Source organism: Leucopleurus acutus (genome assembly GCF_964270905.1).
Source record: "Leucopleurus acutus genome assembly, chromosome: 19".
Taxonomy (NCBI): Eukaryota; Metazoa; Chordata; class Mammalia; order Artiodactyla; family Delphinidae; genus Leucopleurus; species Leucopleurus acutus.
In genome coordinates this window covers 22068470-22083351 of record NC_139161.1, presented here as the reverse complement: position 1 = coordinate 22083351, position 14882 = coordinate 22068470, and the positions used below count along the sequence as shown (strand labels likewise).

Here is a 14882-nt window from a genome sequence, read left to right as displayed (position 1 = left end):
AAGACCATTTCTTCACGGGAGCCTTTCCTGAACATTGAGGCTATGTTGGACTCCCCAGTAATATCCTCTTATACCCCCCGGCACTTCCCATTCCAAAGACTCATCACACTTCACGTTACTCATTCAATAATTCTTGTTCCTGCTGGACTGTAAGCTCCATGAGGCAGAAACCAAATCTGCCTTAATTGATTCTATAGTCTCAGTGCCTCGTATAATATACTTTCATTCTGAAAGTTTTTGTAATGAGTCTGCTATCTGGATTCCATTGCCATGGAACTAATGCATCAAAACCTTGCCTTCAAGTCCAGTGCTGTGGGGCTTTTCTGACAGGCTTCTTCTGATATTTCAATAACCAACATCCTTTGATGAGTGACCAAAATGCACACCTCCCACATCCAATAGCAGGTTGTAAGGTTAGAACACAGCGACACTGTATTCTTTATTAATGACTAGAAAAGGCTGGTGCTGTTCTCACCTCTTCTGTTGTTTCTGTGATGCTCACATACCAATGAGAACCTTTGCCCAGCATCCTTTTGGAGCAGTCAAGGGTGGATCACAGATGACAGGGACATTAACAGCTATTCATGGCTTCCCTGGTGGCGCAGTGGTTAAGAATCCACCTGCCAATGCAGGGGACACGGGTTTGAGCCCTGGTCCAGGAAGATCCCACATGCCGCAGAGCGACTAAGCCTGTGCACCACAGCTACTGAGCCTGCGCTCTAGAGCCCGCGAGCCACAACTACTGAAACCCGCACAGCTCTAGAGAAGCCACTGCAGTGAGAAGCCCACGCACTACAACAAAGAGTAGCCCCCCCACCCCCGACCCCGCTCGCCGCAACTAGAGAAAGCCCGCGTGCAGCAACGAAGACCTAACGCAGCCATAAATAAATTAATAAAATCTATTAAAATTTTTTTAAAATAAAGGATTATTTTTAAAAAATAAAAAACGAAAGCTATTCTGACTATTCGCATCTCAGGTCTTGGTTTGGTGCACACCTGGGTCATTTATAGTTGGATGGCACATTTGTTTTACTTGTTGGAAGCAGTGAGGTATAGTTACCAAATTAATGGTGCAAGCCTAGGAGTGGAAGTAATACAGTCGCTCAAGCTGGCGAGGCAGGCATTAAGCAGGTAAGCAGGGTCCAGTGGGAGGAGCGCATGGCCTCATTTCAACAGCTGCAGCAAGCTGAAGTCCCTGAAGGTTTTCAAGCCAGCTACATCTCTCCTCAGCACAGTCTTTATGAAATCTGTCACCATATAACTTCCTCAGTCCAGTTCACGGTGATCAAAACTTGTGGCTAAATACCCAGGCAGTGGCGTATAAGGTTGCAAATGGTAGTTCCAAATATAGTGCAGTTCACGTCTCCAGTAAGGAAAGAACATTGAACGAATTCATTACATGAACGGCTTAAACTAACTGAGCCTGAGAGCTTAAAGCCACATTCCTCAAATATGTGCACTCCGCAAAACTGGCACTTAGTGTCAGGCAGTCAGGCTGGAAAACAGTCGTGAACCAAAGAATCTAAACAAGGAAGAAATGCTCTCAAGGTATGCATTTGCCGTATGTTACTTTGTTCTCAAGTCATCTTTGGTGATGAGCTCCATGACTTAAAGCATGACATCAGGGGTCGCAGGTCTGAGCCTGGCACACTTGGCGTCACAAGGCAAAGACTGAAGATGTGTGGCACTGGTTACAAAGGGGAATAGGCAAAAGGGGCACAGCCTGTCTTTGTTACCAAAAATAATTAAGTGCATAAAGTATAAAAACATAGCTGGAAGAGGGCTTCCCTGGTGGCGCAGTAGTTGAGAGTCCGCCTGCCGATGCAGGGGACGCGGATTCGTGCCCCGGTCTGGGAGGATCCCACATGCCGCGAGCGGCTGGGCCCGTGAGCCATGGGCACTGAGCCTGCGCTCCGCAACGGGAGAGGGAGAGGCCACAACCGTGAGAGGCCTGCGCACCGCAAAACAACAACAACAACAAAAACATAGCTGGAAGAATATGCCCCAAACTTATCTATTAATCATGATTGTCTTTGGGAGGTGGGTTTATAAGAAGGGATAGTCACTTTCTACGGGGTTTTTTTTTCCCTTCAAAATTTGGAAAATGGATCTGTATTACATTTTGTGAACAGAATTAAAATTTTAAGTGGATACAGTATTCTCAGAGGAATAGCAAATTGTTACAATGAGGTTGGTAAAGAAAAGCCACAGACTGTAATTATTTTCTACCATACACAAAAAATACACTTGCACATACTAGATATAGAACAGTTCAAATAGAACTTTCTTTGGTGATGGATATGACCTATATCTGTGCTGCCCAATATGGTAGCCACTAGCCATGGGTGGCTACTGGGCACTTGAAATGTGGCTAGCGCAGCTTAGGAACTTATTTTTTATTTAATTTAAACTTAAATAGTGCATATGGCTAGTGGCTACTGCATTTGGACACACAGGTCTACAACTTTCCATTTACAGGAAATAAGATTGTCAGCAGGGGCAGGGAGAGACCAGATTTGGTAGCCAAGAGATCTTCTATAAGCCATGTTCTGTTATGCTGTCTATCCAGTAGAGTCTATGTACTCTAGGATTGTTACAAGAATAGAGGAGACACTTCTTTACACTTGTAAAGGCCACAGCATTAACTTCATCCTACCACACCCATTCACATTCTCCTGAGTTTAACTGCTCCATTGATAGACGAAGGAACTGACCTATTAGAAAAGCAACAATCATCTCACCCATCCTCATTCATCTCAAATATTTTAAATGTTTTGTATTTTTTTCTTATAAGCTGTTTCTTTTCACCTCTCCTCCATTATCTTGTATTCTACGTTGTCTTTAGACTTCTCCCATTAAACCATCAGCCATTCAGTATACTGTTTTCTTAATTTCTTTGTCAGTCTAATAAGCATTAAGAGTATATCCATAAGACTAGTATATATTATACAAGGTAGATAATCAATCCCCTAATAAATTAGAGTGGATTAAAATTGCAGTGTAATGTAATATACCTGTACAGTTTGTCAAATTTATGATAAAAGTTAAGGTTGTTTTGGGGTGAGAGGAGGCGGATGTCTCAGAGGACCATACTGGTATGATCAGCCAAACCATGGCAAGATTTAATTTTTATTTCTTTCTTGGTTGTCATTTTAATTGGTGTATAACATGTCTGCTGGCAGCTGCTGGCAGCTTCCTGAGAAAGCACAGATTATGATAGTAAGCTATGTTCCTTCTCTTGCTAATTCCACCCCAGCGTCGGACCAGAAGTTCAGTAGTGAAAGCTACAGCTGCCAGATATCAGCAAGTAAATCAGAGGAACAGAGTTCTTTACAAATGCCGTAAGAACCCGATTGACTTTCCTGACACTGCCATCTATCACAGTTTGCCATCAATCGTACTGTTAGAGCAACCTGATTTGGGTTCCTAGGGAAAGCAGTTGTTTGGCCCAATGTTTCATTAACCTCAGGGTCTCCTGTCTCAGTCTTGCATTGGAAACCAAACACCTTAACCACTTTGCTTGCACTCGGGTTGGTACAAGAAGGCATGGTCCGTCTTGGGTGGGTATTTTCCATGACCACAAAAGAGAGTCCTATTAAAAACAACAACTCTGAGATCCTAAAACTAGTATTTAGTAAGAAGAGATTAAATTCTCATCAGCTGATTTTATTATTCAGTCAAAAATGATGCTGTAGGGCTTCCCTGGTGGTGCAGTGGTTAAGAATCCGCCTGCCAATGCAGGAGACACGAGTTCTGGTCTGGGAAGATCCCACATGCTGCGGAGCGACTAAGCCCATGCACCACAATGACTGAGCCTGCACTCTAGAGCCCGCAAGCCACAACTACTGAAGCCCGTGTGCCTAGAGCCTGTGCTCTGCAACAAGAGAAGCCACCACAATGAGAAGCCTGCGCACCGCAACGAAGAGTAGCCTCCGCTCGCTGCAACTAGAGAAAGCCCATGCGCAGCAATGAAGACCCAATGCAGCCAAAAATAAAAATAAATTTATAAAAAAAATGATGCCGTAAGTATAGATTCAAAATTATAAATTTATTACCCAAAGCTTTTTATTTTCTTGCTGAGAAAAAAATTACTAACCCTACAAATGTGGCTCCAAGTCCAGGACTCATTTGGATAATAAGAGTTGAAAACTTGATTTAAAGCTATAAAACCCCTCCTACCCCCCCAAATTGCACACTACAGAGATATTCTTTTCAAAGGGGTTCCTTGCTTCCTGAAATTCATCCTTAGAAAATGCAAGATAAGAATTCACCCACAACTGCCCACTGTCCCAAAAGGCTTTACTGCTTCCCATTAATAAAATATAAAATAACATTCTCTGTAAGGAAATAACACATTCATCTTTCTTTCCAACCTTCTGATTTCCACTAAAAATTTTAACCGAAGAATATTAGGGAAAAGGACAATGACTGAATATCTTTAAAGCTATTGCCTGGGTCCAGTGTGACTATGATCTTCTAATTGTGGAGACCTAACAGTTAGCTGGGAGAACACAGGTTTTTGCAGACTGGCAAGCTTGCGTTGATCACTAGTACTGAGAGTTATTTGCTGTTTAACTACTTTGCCTAATTTTTCGGTGCCTGCTTTCTCGTCTGTAAGATGAGTATATTACCTAGGATAGGGAGCTATTTGGAAGACAAATTAAAACATCTGACAGGGAATTCCCCGCCGGTCCAGTGGTTGATGCACTTTCATTGCCCAGGGTGCAGGTTCAATCCCTGGTCGGGGAACTAAGATCTTGCAAGCCTTGTGGTGTGGCCAAACAAAACAAAAATATCTGACATGCAAAATGTCGGACTAAGACCTCTAGAGACGCAAAGCATCAGGACTGTGGTGCCCAGATCAATCAAGATATTAGCAGAAAACAGAATACACTAAAACTGGGTAATTTGAGAAAGGTTTAATAAAGGGACTGTTTACAAAGACATGGGCAGAGTTCAGAGAAACTAACAAGGAATAATGGAGTTATCCAGAGCTAGTAAATGAGTGGTCCTTTCTATCCCTAGATCTGAAGGGCCAAAGAGAAGGAGCTAGAAGCTAGAGAGGCTGCCTGATAGGAGTCGCAGTCCTTGGTAGAGGGTCTCAGACAACCTATGTGACCTGGCAATTTAGAAGCCAGGGGAATAAACACCCTAGCTTCTAAATATCCATTCCTCAGCCTTTTGATCTTCTGAGGGTGTTACTAATTGGATCAACACAACCTGAAGTCAGAGGGCAAAGGAGCCTGTTAATGCAGTCCATGGGGGTCAATACCTCCTGGGATGCAGAGCAGGATGAAAAGCAGTTCTAAAGAGGAAGCAGAAGATACCTAGCGCAACCTCTTCCCCAACATATTCAAACTGCTAAACCAGTATACACAAAACTTGCATGTATGCTGAAACTAAAATAACTTCTTTCCAGAATTTGACTGTGAGTTCTTTAATTAAAGCAGAATTTCTTTCAGTCTTTTTGATGCCCCTGCTTTGCCGGTGGCACATGCCTAGATAAAAGGAAGCCTCAATAAATGGGAACTGGCAGGCTCAAGTTGACTCCTGAATGCTGACTCTAAGAGACTTTTGAGTTAACCCAGAACTAATTTAGGAGGAATCTTAAGATTTTTCTGGTTAGGTACTCTTCATTAGGAATTCAGCAACTGGATTTTCTTAGACTCAGAAAAATCCTATGGTAGTAAAACTTCTCATACTGAATGATAGGAAAGGTTTTAGTTGCTTATGAGAGAGAATAAAGGACATCAGGACATCAATTTCACATTGACATTTTTATTAACGCCAACTGTTTTTTAATTATTTTTTTTAAAACAATAGCACAAAAATGTTTCAAGGAAGCAGTCTCACAATCTGATGACCTTCTGAAATACAGTTAAGCCACACCAAATATGAATTCCTGTTAATAACACACAAAAATATTTTTTTTTAAGAAAAAGAAAAGAAAAAAGGTAGGGAAAGAGGAAAGGAATGAGATTTAGACTTAAAATGTACTGGATTAGGTTGGTGAGGCTTGTTAGTAGGATACACTGTGGAAGCAGAGTGGCACACACAGGCTTATAGTCTTTGTTGTTTTTAAAACCAGTTACCACTAATATATAGGCCCTGCAGCAGTTACCAATGACTTCTTACATGCCCAAAATGAACCAGAAGAAGCCAGTGTTGATACTGTCATAAAGAGATTCAACAGTTGGCCTGTCAGACAACTAAGACCATTTTCAGCAGAGTAACTCCTTCAGAAAGGCCTGGATGAAAACCTTTCATTTCTATTGTCTCACCTATATGCATTTCAGGGTTCTTAAAAGTCATCTTAAAAAAGAAAGAAAAAAATAATGTATATCAGTTTCTCTTATTTAATGTGGCTATAAAAGATGTTTCCTTATTATTTCTTTATCTCTAAGAAGGACACCAGGGTGGTGGGTTGGGGATGGAACTAGGGGAGGAAAAAACCCAGACCAGGATAGGTTTTTTTTTTAAACTTTTTTTTTTTTTTTTTTTTTTGCCAAGGGGTCACACAGAAGGGAAAGCAAGGAGGAAAACTACAATCCTTGGTTCAGATTGAGTTATGCAGGAAAATATATCTTCCTGATCAGTCCCCATGCCAAAAAAAAAAAAAAAAAACCCACTTGAAATTATGCACAGACTCTATGTTATACCAGCTATCAGCCTTTCATGTTTAACATCCCCAGCAATGGACACTACCCTTGGTTTGTAGGCTGCTTGTAGAACCCATTTCACAAAAATCCTCTTTACCCAGAAGCCTCTAGTTTCCTTTTGGTAGGTTATAAAAACAGAACATCTGTCATTAACAGGAGAGTGTTAAATACTTTTAACCACTGACAAGGCTTCAGGAAGTTTCACAGTTTCGTTATGCTCTATTTTATTACTATCATATTTACATTTTTTTTATTTTTTATTTTTTTTGCTGAATTGCTGATTTTCCTTTTTCAATAGAATTTAATTCTGGAGTGTGAGCAGGAACCAGTTAACTACATTCAATGTCCAACCCCCACTGGCTTGAAAGAAGACTCCAAATTCTTGGCATATGAATCAGCTGTTCGGTCGCTCCACCTTATCCCTGCATGAAGCAGCAGAACCGCAGTGGCGGCATGCTCCGGGTTCATGCTGTGGGTGGTGAGGCCTTTCGCTGAAGGAGGTACTGGTGGATGCTCTCAGCATCACGCTTTAGCCAGGCAGCATTCAGCAGGATATTTTCACAACACTGCTGGATGGTACGCTCAGCTGAAGGAGCTGGGTGACTCTCGAAGAAAGCCTGGTATAAAACAACCCAGAATGTAGGATCATTACCAGCAATAGTAAGAAGCTAATATCACAGGCTCTGAAAAAATACCCACTGTCTATAAAGGGTTCATAAGCTTCACTCATGAAAATTTACCACTGCCACCTCCAGGCTAAAAGAAAACAAGCAGCTCCTTGTACCTGCCTAGAGGAATTCTCCTCCAAATATATTATATGCTTACAACCTAATCAAAAGTTAACAGTAAAGAGACAGAACCTTCGGCCTTTCTTTTAAGTTCACTGTCCAACCAGCAAAAGAAAGTAAAAAAGAACTGATATCAAGGACTTACTCTGTTCCAGGCCCCCTGTGTTAGTTACTTCATCTAAATGACAATCTATCACTTCATTTTACAGATGAAACTGGCTCACAGGGGTTAAAAAACCTACTTGAAGTCTAGGTTTTGGAATCAGACTTGGGACTTGATCTAGGCTCCATCATGTACTATCCTGTGACTGAGTAAATTAACTGCTCTAAGTATGTTTTCTCATCTATGAGAAAATATTTACTCCAGAAGATTAAAGAGACAACCCATATAAACAGCATAATACTTGGCACAGAGTAGTTAAGGACTCAACACATTTTGGCTGCTTCAAATTAAGATTAATTTGTAAGGGTTGATAAAATTAAGAAGCTTAAATTGCTTCCATATCCTAATAATTTAAAATTTTATAGACTCGCATTTTTCACACAGTAAAACTACTTCAGTTTCTTGTAATTATCACAATGCTTATTGATTAAACGCTGAATAAACCATTTTCTAATGAAGTACACCTGGTTCCATAGAAAATACCAACTAGCAAAAGGACACGGGTCTTTCCTTTGAGCTAGTCATCACCACAGGTATATAAGAGAGAATGACTAATTCATCAGATTAAGTCTAGACCTTTTAGAAATCAAACTTTATTTACGTGGATGACAATGGCTCCTGCTCCAAGGCTCCTATCACAGTTGGGTTCTTAGGGCCTGAGTAAGATACAAGACTTCCTCTCATTTCACTTTGAGAAGCAGCACCACTATTTACATACCAGAAACCTGGGAATTATCCTTGACTCTTCGTTCTTCCTCCCCAGATACGTTCACAACACAGAGAAGCCACTCAGTAAATACTGGTTGAATTAAAGATTAACAAAATCAAGCCCCTGAATTTCTTTCTTACTCCATCTTCTCCAAGCTACTAAATCATTTTTGCTTGGAGAGTTAGCTTCCCGACATCTTCTCTTCTTTCCAAATTATGCATTCTCCACACTGTGGCCAGAGTGAAATTTTTATCATATAAACAAAGGAGTGACTTGATCTGGTTTGTAAGCCATTCAAGGGCTTCCCATTCTTAGGAAAAGTTTAATATGGCCTACAAGGCCCTCCTCGGTCTGGCCTCTGCCTACTTTACCAGGCTTAGCTTAACCAGTGCCCTCCCCTCAAACTAATTATACATATTTCTCCTTCAGAGTATTTATTACCTTTACAATAAAGTAATTATTAACACAATACAATACGCAATGTAAACTAAATGAATCTTATTTCTAACAATGGATCATAAAGTGAATCAAACATTATAGCTCTCAGAATTTCCAAATTCACACCTGATAACCCCCTTGCTTTCAAGAATGAAGGTGGAAGTGACACTTAAGAAATACTTTGCAATTAAATGCAATGAAAGGCTTACAGTTAAGATTTTCCTAATCAGTGTAGATTTGTCCTCCAAACGCTGAACTCTGCCACTAAACTGATTATCAGTCTTTCTAAGAGCTAAGAGGAGAGTCCCTACATAGTCATCTTGTCTCATTGTGCCTACAAAAGACCTATGAAGGTTTTAGAAAAGGAAAAAGAACTAATATCAAGGACCTACTACGTTCCAGGCCCCCTGTGTTACTTAATCTAAATGACAATCTTAACACCATCTTATGGATGAGGAGCCGGGCTCACAGAGGTTAAAAAACTTGCTTGAAGTTACACAGCTAACAAGGGGCAGAGCACAGATTATTTATACCCAGGTCGACTGATGTCAAGTTCCACATTCTTTCAACCACGCTTCAATGCCCCAAAGATGATTCCAACTCTAAATTCTTCAAGCATTAAAGATACAACCTAACCTGTCTTTCTCCAAGCAAGAACATGGAGACCCTAAAGTACAACATTACCCCAACACTCTATCATTACAATTGGGTTAGTGTTTTTACTTACTGGATTGAAAAGTGAAAAGTAAACAGTCCTTTCCTTACCTTAACTTCTCCAGCCATTTTATCAACTGCAAATCCCTCAACTGATAGCTGAAAAAAAAATGGTTTATAAATAGTAAGAACAACTAAGAGTTTAGGAACAAACTTCCATTTACCATAAAAACAAATCATTCCATTCTTTCCCAACTTCAGTTTATTCTAGAGGGTACAGGATGGGTTATGGAGAAACTCTTTAGTAAAGCTAATAACTACTTAAGGAAACTCTTAAAAGGCAAAGGCCATAATCTATGGGTCTAGTGAATCATGGATGTTTCTCAATAATACCCATGATAAGCAAGCTACTCAAAAATTTTCACCTACCTTTATTAGTCTAGATATTAAGAATCCTCCCTGGTATCGATTATAAAGTTCTTCCCAGTTGTCTTTTATGAATTTCCAAGCAGCCTTCCTTCCATGCTTACTGCCTCCAGCCACTCCACCAATTACTGATACAGTGTCCTGTGGACGTACCTCTTCCTAAAAAAAGGAAGAGAACTAAAAGTCTACCATATCCAGAACATCGTCTGCTGCCAGAAAGGGCAAATGCTGTTGAGCTATACCCAAGTAATCCCACTGAAGACACTTATTGTTTTAGGAATAACTTGCACCAGAAGCTTCTAACAAAGAGGAGAATGTTTAACCTAAAGATCAGCCAAATTGAGAATGAAGCACTGGGATGGGTACAAACAGGCTGCTCAATAGATACTTGCTCTAGGGTAAAGAAAGGAAGAGACAGAAAGTAGGCACAGGGATGTGTCAGCTTTCCAGTTTATTTCCTCTCCCAACTATTCTGATTCTCACCACTAGAGGGAGATACAGTGATTAGTAACAAAAGCTTATTCCAGTCCTCCAAGAATGAGGGAGCCTTTCGTCTAGGGTTAAGGCAGAGAATACTGAATCAAGGACACTTGCTACAGATCAGTGGGTAACAATTCCCTCTAAAAGCAGTTTTCATGGTAACTTACTGAAAGTGCAAACGTGAGGACTTTTTGAATCAATTCAGGTGAAAGAGTAGCCCCAAGGACTCTTTCAATCCGGTTTTTCTCTTCCTGCATATCTGCTTGTTTGTGAAGCTATAGTGAAAAAATACAGATAGAGATAATTAACTTCTCCCCCATTAAGGTGAAACTTTTGCTCTACATTCTCATTGGCTAAGACTGCAGGATATGAAATTAACAAAAGAATATTTTTCAAGATGTTTGGGCACTAAATTTGTCGTGTGCCCCTATAGTAAGACACTAGGTGCAAGTGCTTACTGTATGAATAGCTTGTCATCAGTTCTAAGCAGTTCAACATCAAGATCTAAGGGGTCAACCTGTCATGACCAAATTCTTTACTCATTGATGTCTGACTAATGTTCTATGTTAGATGAGCAAAATAATAATTACTAATACCACTTCAATTTATAATATTTTTCACTATTTACAATAGTGAAAAATATAAGATGCATTATTGAAAGTAATATTTTAAGAATGTTTGATGACATAAACATGCTCTTGATATATTAAATGAAAGAAGAGAGACAAAGCAAAATGATTCTAAATTTTTAAAAAGTTAATGTGAAGGGGAAAAAACACTTGAAAACACATCAAAATATTAACAATAATAATGGTCTCTGATCAGTGGGATCATCACATTTTTTAACTGCAAAAGCAGCACATGCTGAATGAAGAATATTAAGAAAACAGAAAAGCATAAAGAAAAAACAAATCAGGAATAAGATCATATTATACATGCTATATTTGTCACGTTTTAAAAATTACAGGTAAGTTCTGTTTTCTTCTTTATACTTTTCTAGTCTCTAAATCTTCCATAGTGAGTACACCAAAATCTTTTTTCGTAATTAGAAACAAAATATTATTATATATTTTTTAAAATTAGAACTACAAATGTATATGAGATACTTCTCTAGGACAACTTAATTTATAGACTCTCTTGACCTTTTTTCCCCTCTGAAGATTTAACACTGACCAGTGTCTGGAGACCCCATCACAGCTCCCAGTTTCCTCTTCCTTTCCTTTGGACTCTTTTGAGCAGCAGTGTAGTAAAATAGATAGGAGGTCAGAAGACCTGGGTTCTAGTCCCAGTTTTGCCTCTAACTAGCTGTGTGATCTTGACTAAGTCCTTAACCTCTCCGGGTCTCAGTTTCCCCATCTGTAAAATGAGTGGGGTGGACAGATGATTTCTAAGGTCCTTTTCAGCTCTAATACTCAAGGTCTGAACTCTGGCTTTTAGGAAGCATTCCCCACCCCACCCCCTGGAGAACCTGTTACAGGAGTCCACTAGATGGCATCATAACACCACATTTCAAATACACTTTGAATTAAAGTTATTTATCCTGCTTCATTATTCCTAAATTACCAACAGAAAACTGTCTTCCTCATCTCTCATCAACTGGTTTCTTTCTTTTTTTTTAATTTATTTTATTGAAGTATAGTTGATTTACATTGTTGTGCTAGTTTCTGATGTACAGCAAGTGATTCAGTTATACATACATAATAATAGTTTGCATTTGCTAATCACAAACTCCCAATCCATCCCTCTGCAACCTCCCCTGACTGGTTTCTTGAAGAACCCTGACTGTGCCTTCATTAGAGCTCTTTCCATAGTAAAGCTGAATCACTGTGAGCTCCCTTGTGTTAGATGCAAACATTTATTAAATAAACATACTAGTATAAATTGTTAAAAATATGCCATGACATGAAAATGTCTCAGTACCTCTCATGAAAATTTCGGAACCCCTATTTTTCCCACACCTTTATGGAATAGACAAAAAATACCAAGTACTTCATTTCATATGCAAAGAAATACATGATTTATAGTGCATAGGTTCACAGAATATTCAGAATGAGAAGGGACCTTAATGTCATTTAGTTGAAAGGTAAACCCGAAGTATATTTTTTTATGTTATTAGAAAGGAAATCCTTATACAAGATAGGTAGTTAGCAATACAGTTTGAGATGTTGTTTCTTAAATAAAGTTTATAATATATATTTTTTAAAACATTCTAATCATTTAAATAGGATTTGTTTAGAACTAAAATACTAGAAATTAGATTTGCAATTCTGATCCACTTGGGATAAGAAAAGTATTCTGATTAAGGGTAGAAGTATTAAAGCACATCCCATTCCTATCCTGTTTGTCTCCCTAAGTGCAGATCATTTAATGAATGGGTCTGATAGATGATTTGGGTATTTAGGCACATTTTGCACATTTTATTTAATGGTAATAAGTAGAATCAGCTCTCTCCACCTCTAATGCAACCAGATTGTCAAGTTATTTCTTAGACTAATAACTGCATGGACAAGGACTGGAGATAGCACTTGTTCCACAGCATTAGGACTTTCAAACAGATCACTGCCATTATAAGGACATGGAAAGTTTTACCTATATTTTTCTAAGTCGGAGTTTAATTATATGCCAACCACCCTGGGAAACTACAGAGGCTGTGAAAGCAAGTGAATTAATTTCCTGTCCATTCATAAGAGGCACTGGCATAGACCAAACCCTTGAGACACCTAATCATCTATCCCTTTTCTAAGCACAGAAACAAACCTTTTGTATAAAATGGGCAGAACCCCAAGTAAATTTGCATTGATGGGAAAAGTTTTAAGAACTTGACTTTTTAATCAAAATTAACATTTCGGTATTAAGATTTAAGATGCATAAATTCGTGAGTAAAAAAAAAGTGAAAAAATTAGATGACTTTTGGCACTTGTATTGGTAGTACAGATAAACAGATATTATATATTTCTCTCACAGTTTCCTAATATTTGCATGTCTACAGTATGCATATCAGCATGTATTTCTTTTGCCAGGACTTTTTTTTAACCGCTCAAGCTCATACTCTATGTCAATTCAACTTAAAAAGCAGAAAATGGGAGCCCTTTCTAAATTTACTCACCTTCAGCATAATGTCTAAGGTAGTGCCATCACCATGCTTCAAAACAGTCAGATAGACCTACAAGAGAATACAGGAACAAAAAAGAAGGCATCTGATTAAATGTATCTTGTTCCAAATATTCTAACGTTAAGAAAAGACAGAAAGCAAGTCAAAAAAAATTGTGTGGATATTACATATTAATACAAATTGTGGCAAGGATCTAAGAGCCCACATGAACAACCAGAAAGGTAGATGGCAGGTAGTAAGTAACAGCAGAACACACCAGTCTTTCAGGAGAATGTGCACGGACAGTCAATCACCTTTCAGTACCCTAGTGCAGACTGAGAAGCTTCACATCAATGAGAAGCTGCCTACAGACCTCATAAGTGGTGTATATTGAAAGAATCAGTAGGGACTTCCCTGGTCACAGTGGTTAAGAATCTGCCTGCCAACGGAGGGGACACAGGTTCGATCCCTGGTCTGGGAAGATCCCACATGCTGCGGAGCAACTAAGCCTGTGCACCACAACTACTGAGCCTATGCTCTAGAGCCCACGAGTCACAACTACTGAGCCCATGCACCACAACTACTAAGCCTGTGCGCCTAGAGCCCATGCTCCGCAACAAGAGAAGCCACCACAATGAGAAGCCCGCGCACCATAACAAAGAGTAATCCCAGCTCGCCGCAGCTAGAGAAAGCCCATGTAAAGCCAAAAAAAAAAAAAAAAATTGTAATAAAATATCTTAAAACAATAAAAGAATCAGGGGACTTCCCTGGTGGTCCAGTGGTGAAGAATCCACCTTGCAATGCAGGAGACGCAGGTTAGATGCCTGTGTGCCACAACTACTGAGCTCGCGTGCGTCAACGAAGGAGCCAGTCTGCTGCAAACTACAGAGCCCATGTGTTCTGGAGCCCCTGTGCCACAACTAGAGAGAGAAAACCCGCATGCCACAACTAGAGAGAAGCCTGAGTGTTGCAATGAAGAGACTGTGTGCCTCAGTGAAGATCCTGTATGCCGCAAGTAAGACTCAACACAGCCAAAAAGTAAAAAAAAATAAGAAAAATAAATAAATAAAGGAAAAAAATAAAAGAATCAGACATGATTTGTGAGTCAATACTTAGGTCATTTTTGGTTACTATTAAATACATTCCACACTACACAGAATGATGAAGTCACCTAGAAATCAAGGTACTTTATTATGAAAACCTACCGGACTCCTCAAATCAGCGGAGAGAATCTGTTTCCCTTCCACATGGTCCTTAAACCGACGACGGGCTTCTTCTAACGTTGCCTTATGTCCTGCCTTCCCTAGTTTTCCCAGAACCAAGCCCCTCAGGAGTGCATCGAGATGACCTGATTGAGAAGTAAAAGAGATATAGAACTACTTAAAAAGCTTATTTTTACAAATACGCCACCTGGATATCTTATAATTGTGTTATACCGTGTCTACAGTCTTGAACAAACAAAATCAATTACCTT

The 14882-nt window shown here is 39.4% G+C and overlaps 1 protein-coding gene across 2 annotated transcripts in view; it reads right to left on the bottom strand.

The window, feature by feature from the left end:
- Nucleotides 1–5768: 5768 nt before the first annotated feature.
- Nucleotides 5769–14882, bottom strand: part of NPEPPS (aminopeptidase puromycin sensitive) — a gene marked incomplete at its 3' end in the record, with an annotated part of 97504 nt that continues 88390 nt past the window's right edge. Inside the window, exons 17-22 of one of the 2 annotated variants that reach the window (XM_082861342.1) lie at nt 14614–14756; nt 13424–13480; nt 10485–10592; nt 9841–9996; nt 9523–9570; nt 5769–7276 (exon numbers count right to left, since the gene is read on the bottom strand). In XM_082861342.1, the coding sequence (XP_082717468.1) occupies nt 7124–7276; nt 9523–9570; nt 9841–9996; nt 10485–10592; nt 13424–13480; nt 14614–14756 (665 nt within the window). The remainder of the gene's footprint in view (nt 7277–9522; nt 9571–9840; nt 9997–10484; nt 10593–13423; nt 13481–14613; nt 14757–14882) is intronic. The other variant, XM_082861341.1, reaches the window with a different exon arrangement.